The sequence below is a fragment of the Cavia porcellus genome, unplaced genomic scaffold (assembly GCF_034190915.1).
Source record: "Cavia porcellus strain 051 isolate PalLab524CR breed Dunkin Hartley unplaced genomic scaffold, mCavPor4.1 scaffold_13, whole genome shotgun sequence".
In the NCBI taxonomy this organism is placed as follows: Eukaryota; Metazoa; Chordata; class Mammalia; order Rodentia; family Caviidae; genus Cavia; species Cavia porcellus.
In genome coordinates, this window is record NW_026947496.1 from 47492136 (window position 1) to 47508778 (window position 16643).

Below are 16643 nucleotides of genomic sequence, written 5' to 3' on the forward strand. Positions count from 1 at the left end.
AGCACAGCTTGGTGGGCAACTCTCTGCCAGGAAAGTATAGTACTTGGAACAAGTGTGAGCCACAACCCAGCAGGCACTGGGTCCATCGCACTGGGAATGGGGTGCATCAGCATAGAGGTGAGCAGGCAGGAAAGACACCTGACAGTGGCTTTCCCCCTAGAGGTCCTTGTTTGTAAGGTGGCTGATGGTGACCAGCACATAATGACCTCTCGATTCTTTGCAGAAACAAGTATAAAGAAACTTGCTCTGAAACAAGTCTTGCCAAGTGTGTGCTCCTTTACCAGTGTAGTATACACCCATGTTGTTTTTATCCTGTTTTGTGTGCAAGTTAGTTTCAAAATAAATCTAGAATTTAAAGCTTTCAAATTGTTAAAACTAGTCCCAGTTTTTTGATGTGCTACAATTTGTTCATTTCTCGAATTAATAAAATACTCATTAATTTTAAAAAAAGGGAAAACTAATCAAGGAAGACACTGCCTCCTTGTGGACGATCATGAGGACAACAGGCTCTAAGTCTAGGAAAAAGCTGCAAATGGGTTATTTTTCGTAATTTCAAATGAAATTTGTAAGAAACACAGAATCTAATGGGGGAAAAAAAATCATATTGTTTGAAAAAACCACTATAGCCTTAGAGCACAAATCCCAAGGACAATGTTATAAGCTTTTCTCTCTAAACTCAAAAATCCCAAGAATTCAAATTTAGATCCCCCACAATCGGACTAGAAATTTGTGTCACAGCTGAGTGTGATGGTGCACACCTGTAATCCCAGACACTCAAGAGGGCTAAAGCAGGAGGATCACAAAATCAAAGTCAACTTGGTCAACCTGGTGAGAAATGTCTTAAAATATATAATAAATTAGGACTGTAGCTCAGTGATATAATGTCCCTAGGTTCAATTCCTAAGTACTAGAACAAAAGGAGGAAACAACCAGATTTACATACATTCTTTGTCTTTCTCTACAAGAGAAGTAGGTGGCGCGATAGCAGCTCCTCCCATACCTGCAAAAACCATAAATACAGTGATCAAAGGAGGAAAAACATTTTCAGGAGCCAGAGTTTATAGCACATACCATGTGCTGTATCACTACCCACTACACATACCTAGAAAAAAAAGACAGAGAAATGGTAAAGTCCTACCATTGCTCCTACTGAGCAATTAAATATCTATAATTAGGATTAAAAATATAGAAAACTGGTATCATCCAGACAGAAAAAAGTAAGTATTTTCATACAGGGCATTCAAATGCCCAAAATGCAATTACCAAATGAATTTTAAAGCAACAGTACATAACATGGAAAAGTATTGGCTACTTAAAAGAGAATTAAGCTATTTACTCAGAGTATGTTACCCATCAGGCACCTGTACATGACTGACCTCACATAAACCTGTGGAGTAGGTATTATTCTTCTCACTTTACATATAAGAAAATGATAGGAATGAACTTGTAGAAGTACAGGAAGTGTAGTTCTCTATGATGTCAAAGCTATCTCTCACCACGTAACATGCTCCTTTGCCAAGGTGCAAACCAATGAACTAAACACTGATTTTAAATATGAGTCCAGGCTCCTGAAAACCTATTAGGTGTTGTCATTATTTCTGCTCATGTTTTCTGGGTGGAAAATATGAACAAAAACCAACAGGGAAGAGGGACATTTCCTTTTTGTTACCTGGCAACTGGAAGAACAACATGAGCAGATTACAAATTTTGCATTAGATACAAACCCTAACATACAGATTATGCTTCAACCACCGATGAAATAAGCAAATAAGTAACATGTAAGTTAAAGCCAACATAGATGAATGACACAAGAATGTGAAGAATATGAACCTGAATAAAACCTTATTTTTGTTTAGAAATATTTCCTACAATCATTTTAAAAACTCTTTTCACTAAGACCATAGGGCTTATGGACTTCTGAAGAGTAAATCTAGTCCAGTAAGTTCAATATAAAAAATTCAGAATAGTTACTGGAAATGTGCTATTCACCAGCTTAGAGTATGAACATCAATCTGTTGGCAACAATACAGTAGTCCCCCTTATTCACTGGGCATATGTTCCAAGACAAACACAACGTATACAACCCATTCTAGAAAAGGCCGAACAGAAATAGAATTGGACTTACAAGTAGAAGGCAAGTATGACTGCTGCAGGTAAGAAAACGTGGAGAGATTTTATGCTATTTTCAAAGTAGACAATAAAGAAAAGTGTAGAGCTCAAAGGAGAATATATGTGAAAACACAACGTAAACCAAAGCTGGTATGCAAATATGGACTTGTGAGAAAAAGTTTTTTATTTGTTTTTATTGTTTTTTTAAATTTTTTTTTTATTGAGAAAAAACTTATCTCAATCAATGTCAAACAAACTATTCATCAACTTGAATACACAAAGCAAGCAGTGGGATTGTGACATGCTTAAAACTTAGTATTTATGTTCAGGCCTTACTTCTTTTTCTCCTCTCTCGCTCATAATCTTCATCTTCATCAGAATCTGGATCTGGTCGCCTTGAAAACCCACTAGCTTCATGTCTGTCTTTACGCCTCCTGTAACAATGAAGGAAATGAATGTTCATCAGAGATGAATTAATTTAGAGATAGGAAACTGAGATGTCATCTTGATTTCCTCTTGGCTAGAAAATATACACATCTTTCTTCACAATACACTATTCATTTGTGTGGGGGAGTAATGGGTAGACACAACTATCCTTCCCCCACCCAAATGAATAGTGATTGAAGACTAACGTAGAAAAAAAAGGTAGAAAAGTGAGAAAAACTCAAAAGACAATAATTGGGTACATAGTATAACTCTTAAGATAAAAGTTTTCTTGATATTTAACTTCAATTCTCTAGGGTACACACTCATGAAATGATTAAACAAGTGAGAAACAGTATATTTAATGCACATTAAAGTTTTAATATTAAATAGTTTTAAAAAGAAGAAATACAAATAAATCCTAGTACATACACTTTTCAAAAACATATAGAAAATTCCGTCTGGCTCAAAAACAGTAAAGAGTAACTAACACTTAAGTATATTAAGTAGTGGTGATATCAACATTAGGTTTCTAAGGTATTTTTTTTTTAAAGAACTTGCCCTAAATTTATACTTTAAATTTTCAGAGTCTATAAAGTAATTTGCTCAAGTTGTTGTCATGGTAAGATGCCACAACTATAAATTCTTAAAAACAACTAATTCTTCCTGTTGACCACTCTGATCAAGTATAAGGAACGTCAGCCCTACAAGTAGCAGCACCAACTCAAGTTGTTCACTGTTTAATATAGGATTCTAATGAACATTTCAACTACAAAATGTCCTCAAATATACAGGAAGCCTTACTTTTCTCTTTCTTCTATTTCCTTCTGTCTCTCCAATTCCCGCTGTCTCTGTCGTTCCTCTCTCTGGCGCTTCACTACTTTTTCATAGTCATTAGGAAACATAGGATCATATTCGTCAGCTAGAGGAATCAGAACTTCGCCTGCAGAAAACCCACTGGGAACAGGGTCCTGAGGACAAGAAAAACATCAATGTTGTAACATCTTCATTATCTCAAATTTACTCAGAGGATTACAGACAATGAAATAAAGGAGACCCTGAAGATCAACTACTCTCCCCTCTCCATTTTATGATGAAGAAATACATGGCTAAGGAGGCTTCACCTAGCCAAGTGGCAAAACCCTGACACTCTCTTCGTTTAGGACTATTTTTAACACTCAATGGCATTTACCTCGATCTCCTACATAAGATACCACCTAAAATGTAAGGCACCACCACTTTGAAGTAACAAAGTTAGTTACAGAAAACACTAAGTAAGTTTAAAAATCAGGAACAAAATTCTTTTTTATTTTTGTCTTTTTGAGACAGAGTCTCGCTATGGGGTTTAGCTGACCTTGGGCACACTTTATAGCCCAACCTTGTCTCAAACTTGCAATGATACACCTGCCTTGAGCTCCCAAGTGCTGGGATTACAGGAGTGCACCACCACACCCGGCTTTTGTTGTTATTGTTGTTGTTGGGAACAACAAAATTCTTACATTCATTATTTATGTGTACTTTTACATTCTTACTATACAGATATAACCATGTATTACAATTTTAGAGCACATTCTCTTTGTTCTCTCTAAATCTGGAACACACATTTGATCCCTGTAGGCTGCAATTCAGGTACTGAGCTTCAGATAGGGGAGCTATAATTCTCCTCCCAGTACCAAAATTTTTTAAGGTTCACTAAGATTAGGGTTAGTAACACTTTGTATTCCCTGGAAATGCAGAATATTCTTTGAGGGAAAATAAAACAACAACAACAACAACAACAACAAAAACTCACACACAAAAAAGGTAACCTTGACAAAGAAATTAGAAAAACAAAGGGGAGGCACAGCGTGGCTGACTATAGATTAGCAGCATGGAGTCAAGTGACTTTGTGAGCCCTGACCCAACTGTCCAAAGCCTCCATGCTTCCTTTTGTTAGATTTCTTAGCATAACTCTTCTTAGTATCTGTGAAAATAAGATTCACTGGTTTACATAGATTGCATTGAAAAAACACAGGTTAGATCAGTGACTTTGAGCACTCAGTCCACACCTCTTTGAGGAAGTACACCTCCTAGTAATATCAAAGGCAAGAAAATTATTTGTAAAATGTTTTGTAACAGATCACAAAACTGGTCTGAGCAAAATAACTTATGTTCAGTATCAACAGATCTAAATCTAGTGATCTGTTTGGTTTGACATTATGGATTATAAAATGAATGCTTCATTTCTTTACGATTAAAAATCAGGAATCTCTATGAGCTAATGAATAAAAGCAACTATGAAAATATACTAACTATAATCACCTCCCCTCCCAGGCTCTTTCACAAGAAAGTTTGTTTAATGTAGAGTTTTCAAAGGGTACTTACAAATTTATACTCAAAAGACATTTTCAAAACACAACATTGCCTGAATGATATTTCTTTTCAGTAAGACTAGAAGTAAAACAGACTCTTAAGAAAAAATTTGATTTGTTTTGTTTTTGTTTGGAGATCAAACTCATGACCCTACCCTTGCCAAGCAGGCACTTATATCACTGAGATAAACCCAAGCTTACTTTAAAATCTGAAAGCAAACAACTTTTACCATATATATAATGTTAAGCTTAACAATGAAGCCTATTTTTCTAAATGCTGTAAATAATAAAGTAGTTTGTTCAATTAAAAGCTAACACCTCAATATTGGAAGAGTGAGGTACAATTACAACACTTAAATTGGTAGATGGTGATATTTACTTCTGGAAACTAGTTGTCACTAAAACAAATTTGCCATAAAAATGACTGATACCCATCCCCTTTTTCTGAGATAGTCTTGCTTAGTAATTCAGGCTGTCCTTAAACTATGTAGCCCAGGCTGGCCTCAAACTCAAAGCAATTCTCCTGGTTTAGCCTCCAAAGTGCTGGGATTATAGGCCTGTACCACCATTCCTGGGTCAAACATGACTGATTTCTTAATGCCACCTCAGGAAATCTATCCTAAGAAAGTAACTCTTAAACATATACAAATGCCCATGTATAAACAATCATTACAGTGATGGCAATGAAAGATCCTAGATAGTTGCAAAGTTAGGGAAAACTCACGTAAATTATGATACATTTACTTGATTAGACTAGTTTATTATTAAAATACTTAGTGACTAAAAGGAGAAAACAATATTATAGATGCTAGAATCAACATACTATGATGATCCACTTTTTGATTAGTTGTACTGTGAAAAAGATAGGAAACTTAAAGGAAAAAAACATAAAGTGACTGAAAATCAGCCAAACACACTTCCAATATGCGATAACCTTTCTTCTTGAGGGTCTACTGATCCTCAAGAGCAGCAACAGCTCTTGTGGTCAGAAAAGCTCAAAAGCTAACTGTAGCTTGCCCCGAAAAGAAGTGAGAAGCATGCAGAATCAAAGCCTGATGATGCCCAAGCCAAGAAACAAAGGGCCCTGCAGCTGAGACTGTTTCTCAGTCTCACGGGGGAGCAGGTTGGGCAGCTTCCACAAGAGTAGATACACACACCACAGCAAGTGTACCATGCTAAGAAACACAACAATAACAGTATTCCCTTGGTCATTTGTCATCAACCAATTTGTACAATACATGGCGTTTTTTACTAGTTATAGTAAAAATGCCATTTGTAGAAGGGTAAAGAGTGGGTTCAATTTTAATCAGTTTATATTAAATTTACTTGCACCACATATTGTCTAATTTTAAGTATGATTCTAAGTTACCCTTTTACAGATCTTCCTCACCTTCAGTAACCCAGCTCATACAGAATGATGTCTGTTTCCTGTTTTTAAATTTATATAAAGTCACTGGGATGACAAAGGCTTTTAAGAGTGGTAGAAAATTTTTAGCCCTTCATTTTAATCTACAACAATAAGCACTAAAATTGTTTATGACTGAAATTATAGTACATACATGCATACAAGGTGATAGTGATTCCATTATAATGATTATACAATCCCTTATTTTTTGACACAGATAGTTACAATATATTAAGTAAAAAAGGGAAGTAAATGAACAGAAAGTAGAGTTGTCATAGAACAAAAAGCTATTTGAAAATACAGTGATAACTTTTGGAGGACAGGACTAAAAAGTTTTACACATTACTAGTTTCTGACTTTTCTATAAAGAACTAATCTAAATAGATGTTTTACAACTTAAGACAAAAGTAAAATTAAGTTGGAAATAACTGAATATATTTCAAAGGTTTTACTAAGGGGAGGACCTGTTAAGTGTGATATACACATAGAATACACAGTATAGAAAGCAGGAACATGTTATCAAGGTCCTAGCAACTATGAGACTTACCTTCAGGCCTGCTGCAACATGTGGTGGTGTGTCTACAATCTGCCGGTCGTCTCCAGAGCCACCTCGCTTTAAGTCAATGACTGGAGCAAGGACGGTACTTTGTTTTGTCCTTTGGCTCTGAATCAACAAAAACAAAAAAAACAAGTGCCAAGTTTCAAGCTGAAATCCATACTAGTCTTTCTCACCAGGCATGGTGATGCACACCTGTAATCCCAGTACTCAGGAGGCTGAGGCAGGAGGACTGCTGAGAGTTCAAGGTCAGCCGTGGCTACATTGTGTTCAAGTCCAGCCTGAACTGCAAGGCAAAACTGTCTCAAAAAGACAAAAACACTCAAACTGCAGCCTTTTAATCCAACTATTGCTATATTCATACACTTTCTTTTAGTCTTTTTACCTTTTTTTTTTTTTTTGTGCCAAGGATCAAACTTACAACCTCACACTTGCCAGGCAGGCACTTAGGCCACTGAGCTAAATCCCCAGTTCCCCTTTAGTCATTTTGAAAACCACCCATTTGTCTGAAAAATTGGTCATTATTACTTAAATTTACATGAGCGGTAATATATGAAAAAGCTCTACATTGGGTTTTCCCTTTGACTATGGAACGGCACTTTAACTTACGTGCAAAATAAAGTTACGTGAAACCTTGAAAGATTTTAAATATTTAAAATAAAAATAAAAAATACTTGTTTTGCTGAATTTCCTTTAATCTGGGATAACTGCTTCAAAAAAAAAATTCTGCCTCTTTTAAAAAGACAAAAAGAAAAAAAATAAAACACAAATCAACCTAACACTCCCACACAAAATTTTAAAATGCTGCTGCTTTAAATGTGAGTATCCACCCACGCCATGCTGGGACTTGGAGCACTGAGAAACCAAGCAACCCTTCCACCCTGGTGAACAGCTGTGAGCATGGCAGGCTACAGCAGCCCAGGAAGGGAGCCACTGGTGTTTAATGGGACCCGTGCCATGCTGGAACCTGGAGGCCGAGAAATCAAGCAATCTTTCCTCACTGCCTGTTTTGTTGAACTTCAATATGCATGAAAGTATGTACAGCTATTTTGATGAGAACAAGAGACTATACGACAGCCATTAGTGACGTCCCTATTGTCTGGTTTTTGAAGACATAAAACGCCTTCGTTATTCAGTTCGGATCAGTTTTATACATGTTGTTTTGTATGAAATCTCTGTATGTGAAGACATGGACAACTACTTGGAAGAAAACAAGAGACAATATGATAGACAGTGAAGATCTCAGGTCGTCTAGCTTTGAAATTTATCTCTTACATTGCTTTCTTATGTCCTATTTTGTTCTGTTTTGTTGCGTTTAATTTTACCCCCTTTAAAATAAAGATAAAAAATTTTTTTTAAAAAATGTGAGTATCCTAAGCCAATAAAGACCTTCTATAATACTGACCATTAAATGTAAGCACTTCAAGGTATCTAGTGATGTAATAATAAAGAAAAAATAAGAACCTAAATTGCTTATCATAGAAAATTTCAAACAAAACATTAAAAGAACAGATTAACAAATTCTTTAAGTCACTAGTACCCAATTTAACAATTACCAACTCAATGTTAGTTTTGTTTCCTGTATAGCCCTACCTCTTCTGGCCAAGACTGGATTATTTTGAAATAAATTCCCATAAATCACTTACCAGTAAATATTTCAATAAATATATCCAAAGCAGTTTTCTCAACCTTTCCACATTATCTCCCTCTACAAAGGAGCCTTTTAATACAAACCTTCCTTATGAAATAGACACTTAAAATAATTCACGAAAGAATAGCACTGTATATCTCTTTACATAGGATATTTATGTCTGCTATGGCCATTAAAAAAAAAAAAAACAAACCCAAGATCATTTCATCCCCTGAAGATCACTATTAGCTCCATTAGGACCTAGCTTGCAGTAAGGATGCACGGTCTATCTAAAACTCAGGGACCCTAAAACAATAAGCAAACCATACTAATATTTTCATTCCTAAAAACATTGCATAGTGACATTTCAGTAACAAATATCTAGCCAACTGCTGTTTTATTTTGTTGTGGATGCTAGGCAGAGGCTCTATCACTGACTTATAGCTCCAGTTCGACAACTATGCTTTTCATATTTACCTAAATGATTCCAAGGATATTCCCAATCCCAACACGTACAGGACAGGAACAAAAGCAATCCTTACCTAGACTATATATATCTAACACACTGATAACCAATCTAAGGCATTAATGATGCATACAAAGCCAAGTTGCTCTGTAGAGCTTCTGCTAAACCATCTACAACAAACCACCAGAAATGCCACTAAAAACATACACTCTGGGAGCCCCAGCCTAAAATTCACCACAGCTATTAATAAGTTTTCTGTCAAGCTAAGACATTCTGAAGTTTGAAAACCAGTGTCATTGCTGGAAGGAGACTACTGCTTTTCTTCATTCCAGGAAAGATTTCTATTCCCAAGAACTAAGAAAAGCAATGATCTTAAACTTTTATTCTGTCTCCCATATGAATGCTTCATATTATTCATCTAGTAAAAAAGCAGAATGGTAAGCTAAATCCAAACTATCTGTAAGCCTAACAGGGAGATTGCCCTGAACACGTCTATGCTCGCTCTGGGCTTGTCCTTACCTTTGCCTGAGTGAGAGCTGCCTTCTTCACCTGAAGCTGAGACTGCAGAAGCTTAAAGTTTTTGGACCAGCCTTCTGTTTTTGAGTCACTGGTTTCCACTCCCAGATCATCATACAAAGACATCTTCTTTTTGGTTTAATGCTGAAAGGAAAAGTGGGGTGGGAATTAAAGAATGCATTATACAATACAGACTTTGATCTGTGTGTTAAAATAATCTAGTATTACAAAATTTTAGAGATGAAAGTTCCACAACCCTTTAGCAACAGAGGACAAGATTCCTCATTACCAATGTAGAGCTCTTTCTAATACATAAAGCTATATATTTGGTTTTACATCTCCAGTTTTTGGCATAGAGTAGGCATTTAATACACATTATTAAAATAATAATCAAATAAACAGTCTGTTGGTCAACAGTAAAACTAAGGCATTGTCATAGGTTCCACTAGAAAGTTAAAAACAGGCAAAAGGTCCTGTAGATGAATGGTGGGGATGACTGCATAGTGTGTACATACACTTACAGTTAAAACATTAAATTTTATGTCACATACACATTTCAAGTTAAAAAAATACACTTTATGTTTAAAAAAAAAAAAGGCAATTAAAGCCTGGGGAAACACCATCAACATCAGTGTATCTAATTAGAAGAATCAAGTCCGACCGAAATACATCCATAAATTTTAGGGTTAAAAAAAAATCAAAATAATACAGAAGATTTCTACCTCCAAAAGAATTATCAGTATTCACCAAACTCAATATTTATCAAAAATGCCACTGATGAATTAATGAGGTTTTATGAAATCATACTTCTGATTTCATTTCTAAATTAAAGATAGCTTGTTGACAATTTCTTTGGATTTGTCTTGCTTTGTAAACTGTAGGATATCAAATGCAGTAAAAGCATATTCATTTAAAGTTCCAGGTTTCTACCTCAAACCTTCAAATATTCTGAATTTATTAAAAACTGATATCATCATCAGCATCTGCCTACTTTTTGTAATACAGAGCTTATAAAATCAAATCTCTGCACCACAGTAAATACAGAAGAGCATTATTTTTCTCATTTTCACTGAATTTTAAGTTTACAGAACTGGATTAATCCTAGTAAGAACATACTTGCTACCAGCCCACACACATATGGCCTGCTTTTCTTTAACTATTAAACTATTAAACACTACAAGTGCTTGAGAATTTACCATTCAAAACAGAAGACAGGATATGTACAAGAAACCACATTCAAACATGTAGTTCCCCAACTTATTCATATAATGGGTGATCAAAATATACAGTGAATGTTTTAAAAAAAGATACATTGCCATTAATTTACTTTAAAATACCTCCCCCTTCAAAAACATTTATCCTTCCAATCTTGCCGCTTTCTAAAGCAGTTCTCCAAGCCCTCTTTCATAAATACTAGGTATGTTCAGGAAGGCTCCTGATAAGTGCCATCCATCAGAGAGGCAGTCTCATAAAAACATCAGTATGTTCTCATCTACCTATTCACTGAATCTGGCACTGTGTGACTTCTGTCTCTTCTTCAAATTCAAAATAACCACAAAAAAAATCAATGTTTTCAATTGATTCATCGAGACATAGAGGCAGCCACAAAAGCACAACTACAGACACAAAAGAGGACTTCCAGAACAGCTTCAGAAAGCCACAAGAATGATGAGTATGTTCAAATTGAGAAGGAGTAATTTGAGGATTAATGCCAATGTATCATCTATAATTTTTAAAAAACTTAAACATATATCACATTCAATGACAACTTACAATTTTTCCAGAATACTGTTCCCATTAGTTCCTTGCTTTCTTTTTATATAATTCTATTTATATAAGTTCAGTGTATCTATCTTTTTAAAAGTGTGTATTTCTATTTTAGTTTATTTAGTTATTTTAGTTATTTGAAATCAGTTTATTCATTAATTCTTTCCACTGAAACCACTGAAAGGTAGCAAGTGCCAAAACCCTGACTTAACCTAATAATGTTGCATTATTATAAACAACATGGTACATTTATTTCATGAAGTCTGCTGCCAGGTTAAAAAAAAAAAGCAGGGGGAAGCAGCACTTCACATTTGGGCCAAGAACTTGTTATCCTGGCTTTTCCTAACAACAGCCTTTTCTTTTACTTGCTTATTCCTCCACCTGGCCCAAGCTTCCCCTGCAGAGACAGTTTCTCCCCTACTCTTCACTTTTACTTTCTCAAATAAACCTGGCCACTGCTATTTAAAAAAAAAAAGTATACATCCATAAGAACCAGGCTCAAATGTAAACAGTTGGTTTTTATAACTTCTTTAAAGTATTTATTATTTAGTTCTTTTTTTATAAGCACCAACCTTTCATCAACCCACCTGTCATATGGGCTAGATTTTTTAAAGCAGTACAATAAACATGATTCTATCAGAATTAAACTGACTTTTCAAGATATCCACCTAAGCTAGAAAGCATTTTTAAAACATGCTCACCTGGCTGGAAAAAGAACATGAAAAAAATCCAAAAGGCTATCACCCACTTATTTTTTTAAATGTGTCTTTGAAGCCCTTAGGGATTACTATCTCCATATAAAAACTATTCCCAGTTACTATCCCCTGAACATATCTGCTTTTAACAACACAGCTACTTCCACAGGTTATGCTGCCTAGTGGCTTATGTATCTGTCTTTTACTATACTGTAAGTCCCTCAAAGGTGGAGGATTCCTGTCTTCATTTTTATGTTTCAAGCTTATCACCTTGCTTAGAACATTGTAAGCACTCTGTAAATGTTCCAAATGTGTTACCTAATGGATGAAAAATGACCATGCTTCTATTTAAAACACCTAACATGTCAATGAAACAACGGTTGTACACTCTTAGACATAGCTTTAAACTGGATTTCTTTTCATCTGGTTTGTTTTAATTACCTTCCTATTTTTCCCTAAACATGAATTTTTCCGACTTCTTTCCAGCAGGAAACACACTCTCAAATCTTTCACAAAACTATTTAAGCAAGATTGTTCATCATACGCCTAAGTTACCTGTAATTCTAGAGGACTCTGTAATACAGTTCTGCAGATCTGCTTTTTAAGGACATATATTATGGTAAGTGGAACTTGACATTAAGGGTGGTAAAAACCTGTATCTCAGTATTTATTTATTGATTGATTGTCTTTTTTGAGACAGGGTCTTGTTATGCAGTTCAGGTTGTCCTTGAGCTCACTTTGTAGCCTAGGCTGATCTTAAACTTGCAATGATCTTTTTGCCTCAGTCTCCCAAGTGCTGGGATTACAGATGTGTGCCACTCTGCCTGGCTTTGTATATCATAATTTATAATAGAAAAACTGCCACCACTATAAAACCAATGAGTAAGGTTTGAGTTTTGAATGCTTTAAGACACAGACTGGATAAGAAGAAATCTTTGTTTTTTATCACTAAATACATATCCAAGAATAAAACAAAAAGTTGCCTCACGGAATCCTGATGAATATGACAAGCATACACAGAAGAAAATCTTGGGCGGCTGAGGCAGGAGGACTGCTTTGAGTTCGAGGCCAGCTTTCTGTATAGCAAGACACTGTCTCAAAAAGACCAAAAAAAAAAAAAAAAAAAAAAAAAAAAGAATATGAAAGGAAATAGGAAGTGTAAGTTTACTTGATCTGCACAAAATATAAAATTATACTAGGCATTTGCCATTAGGATTTACAATGACTATTTCAAGAATTTTAAAACTTCTTCCTATAGCTCCAATTCTGTAACCTTTGTCACATTTTCCAACCACTCTCACTGTCTACCAAAATACCACAGGCAGGACTACTGCAAAATCTACTACAGTCAAGGGAACTTAGGTGTATGACACAACAGCTCTTTCTATTTACTATTACAAAAAGGTTTGAGGAACTGCCAAACTAGGGTCATCTGTTTCCTGATGAAAGATCTCAAAAGTTCCTGTGCAGGGAAAAATAGAGATAATTAGTGTACAATTCTCTCAAAACTTTTCCTTAAGGGTGATCTTTGGTTCCATAGAACTCCACCTTTGCAACTGCTCTTCCTCATTAATGCTTCTTTCACAACTTGTTTTATTTCTCTCAATCTACTCTCTCTGTTATATGCAGCACACCATTTAGCAAACAATAAAAATTAACATCATCAGTTTAGGTCATTAGTTTCTTACCTCATAACTCCAAAAACCTATTATATTCAAAATGTCTGTAGCTACCTTATCCACTAAAAATGTGAGGAATGAGCTGCATCCTTTAAATAAATTCACCTGTTATACAAAACAGTCCTCATCTACCCGTTTGAGTATATGCAGAATTTTGCCCTTATTTGAGAAATTCTATTCTCCATCCATGTTTAGTTCCAACAGTGAACACACACCTTCAACTAGATTTCATTTCCGACCTCGATGTACAGTACTTCCATGAACCCTGCCACTTCTGGAGATATACCCTCCTTAAATCTCTCCTGTCTTACCTGCACTTTCCAGAAACTACTGCGGTTATTTCTGCTACTTTCCACTTACATTTGCACAGATACAAAGAACGTTTTCCCCACCTTGCACTTACAAAATACTTTCAAGTCTCAGACAGTGTATCTCCTCTTTGAGGCCTTTCAGATCTCATGCTGGCCTCTTGCACCATCTGAGGCCTGAGTTCTCCAGCCTGTTCTCAGACACCAAACTAAAGGGGGAAACCAGAAACTCACTCAATCTGCAATCTCTGTTGCTAACATACTGTCCTGCCAAAACAGGCCTCAAAACTGTTTACGGACTGCACGTGAGCGCTGAACCACCGCTTTACACGGTAAGGACTGAGGCAAAGCAGGATCACGACTATAGCTGTTCAGGTGAGATCCTGCTTTTGCGAGATGCCAACATTTGTAACCCTTAGTTATGCGGCCCCAAAAGGAAAAAGCTTTTTCCTCTCCATTGGCTGAGCCCCCAAGTGTGGTACCAAGAGGAAATACACTCCGGGTTAGTAGAGTCTACAGACTGAGCAACTGCGTCAAGACTAACAGCGAAAAGAAGAAAGGCACATCCGTCAGTTTCAATAAGATAGAACACAGACCGGAGGAAAAGGAAAGGCGAAGACTGCCCTAGGAAGCTGGGGTTAAGGGAGGACGCGACGACCCTGGAAGTTAAAACTGAGCCTGAGGTTGAGATCCGGACAGAGCGCTCAGCGTGAGGGGCCCCGGCACAGGCAGACACCGCAGGCAGCTCGGGCTGCCCGACCAGGATATCCCCTGCCCTGGCGGCGAGGCCTAAAGCCGCGGCCTCGCGTCCGGCGCGGCCGGGAAGGCCCCCCCACCCGGCCCCGCTCCCGCTCCCCGTCAGGCCACCCACTGGAGCCGCCAGAGTGCGACTTACCCGGCCCACTGGGCCGACTCTACCCATGGGCCACGGTGGCGGGTAGCGCGGAGCCCAGCCGCACTCTGCTAAAGGCCCCCAGACCACGGGAGTCAGCGGTGGCGCCCACGCTCGCCGAGTCCACAGGGCGCTCCACAGCGCAGGGTGAGGGAGCGCGGGCCACCGGGTGAGCGCGTCTGCGCCTGCGTTTGCGCCTGCGCTTACGCCCCGTACGGCCTGCCGCTCTGCCTTGCTGCACTGCCATCGCCGCACTGTCTCCTACCGGCCGGAGGACTACACTGCATGCTCCCTTTCGCCAACATTCTCTTCTTCCACCAAGAGGTGTCGCGGTGGAACCAGTTTCGAAATTTTGTAAGGTTTGTAAAGCGTGGCAGTGACCCCAGGTGGTGAGAATAAAATGTCCACGGTTGCCCTTTGTGGCAGAGACTAGGAGAACATTCCTAGACACTGATTCTCATTCGTTCAAAATCATTCGTTTGTATGCCAGATGATGAACTTCTCAGGCAACATTCTGCGAAAGAATAGCCACCGGTATTCAAGTGAACGTATAACGAACGAAATGAAGGTGGCAGAAAAGAATGCACATAGTATAAAGCTTCACAGATTTAGAACGATGAAAATCGTAAAAGTTAGGAGGGAAAGAGAAAAAGATTTCTCAGATGATTTTTTTTTTACATGTTTAGGTGTAAAAAATTATTTCAAACTGATAAATAAAATTGTGGAGATTTAGGTGGACTTCTTAGTACAACAGAACACACTAAGATCATCCGCTACAATTTGGTTGATTAAGAAAAGGGAAGGAAAGTGGGAAAGAAATATAGTAGGGTGATAATAGGCAATCTAAAGAAAGAGAAGATTAAGGACATCATGGGGTGGTACAATTATAATAGAAACCAGAATAAGAATGCAAACCTTTGCAATGATCAAGAAATGTATATGTACAGCTACCACAAAACAAAACAACACAGTGAAATATTTGAAAAAGTTATAAAACAAAAAAGAAAACAAAACTAAGACTAAATATCTCACACGAGTAAAGTAAATGACCTGACATTACCTACTAAAAAATATAATCTCAGCTTGGAGCACAAACCAAAACACAACTCTATGACATATAAGAAATTTAAAAATTTGAAAACATAATACTGGAAAAGAGATACCACTTTATGCCAGGTAAATATTAAAAAGAGGTCAGGGATTAGAGACACAAGTTTTGTTTAAAGCCACAATTCACAATGAAGAAAAAAAATGGGAAAATCTATATGACAAGTAACACAATCATGCTATTCCTAGCAATCACTATACAAATGAAAAAGTAGAAATATCTTACCAGATTAAAGGCACTAAAGATTAAATGAGGATTTAGATGATCTGAAAATATAATTAATGTAGACCTAAAATATCAAGCACTGTACCCTGAACCACAGACTACATCTTTTTAAGTGTTCATGGAACATTTGCAAACAGTTGCCACATTTTAGGTCACAGAGAAAAATCTTAATGTATACCAGTAATGAGAATAATCTTGATAGTATTATCTGATCAAATTTCAGTTAAACTAGGAATTAATGACAAATGAAGAAATAATACGTTTCTATGCCCTGGAAATTTTTAAATGCTTAAATGAAATTTGAATTAAGAAGGAGAACAAAGCCAAACTAGCACAATAGTTATAAAAGTAAGAAAATGACATATTAGAACCCATACAACTTAGCTAAAATAGTAGAAGAGGAAAATTCATGGCTTAAAATTTTTGTGTTACTTTAATAGTTAGAATAAATTAAAAGAACTAAACAGTTGTGCCAGAAGTTAGAAGTAAAACAAAATAAAAATTGTAAAAAGC

At 36.7% G+C, this 16643-nt stretch overlaps 1 protein-coding gene across 2 annotated transcripts in view; it reads right to left on the reverse strand.

Moving 5' to 3' along the window:
• Rbm17 (RNA binding motif protein 17) overlaps window positions 1–14984 on the reverse strand; it is a 30548-nt gene extending 15564 nt beyond the window's left edge. Inside the window, exons 1-7 of one of the 2 annotated variants that reach the window (XM_063260169.1) lie at window positions 14801–14984; window positions 12907–13009; window positions 9460–9600; window positions 6836–6952; window positions 3337–3503; window positions 2446–2543; window positions 944–1000 (exon numbers count right to left, since the gene is read on the reverse strand). In XM_063260169.1, coding sequence (XP_063116239.1) covers window positions 944–1000; window positions 2446–2543; window positions 3337–3503; window positions 6836–6952; window positions 9460–9582 — 562 coding nt within the window. In that variant the 5' untranslated portion in view covers window positions 9583–9600; window positions 12907–13009; window positions 14801–14984. The remainder of the gene's footprint in view (window positions 1–943; window positions 1001–2445; window positions 2544–3336; window positions 3504–6835; window positions 6953–9459; window positions 9601–12906; window positions 13010–14800) is intronic. The other variant, XM_063260168.1, reaches the window with a different exon arrangement.
• Between the last annotated feature and the right edge of the window lie 1659 nt (window positions 14985–16643).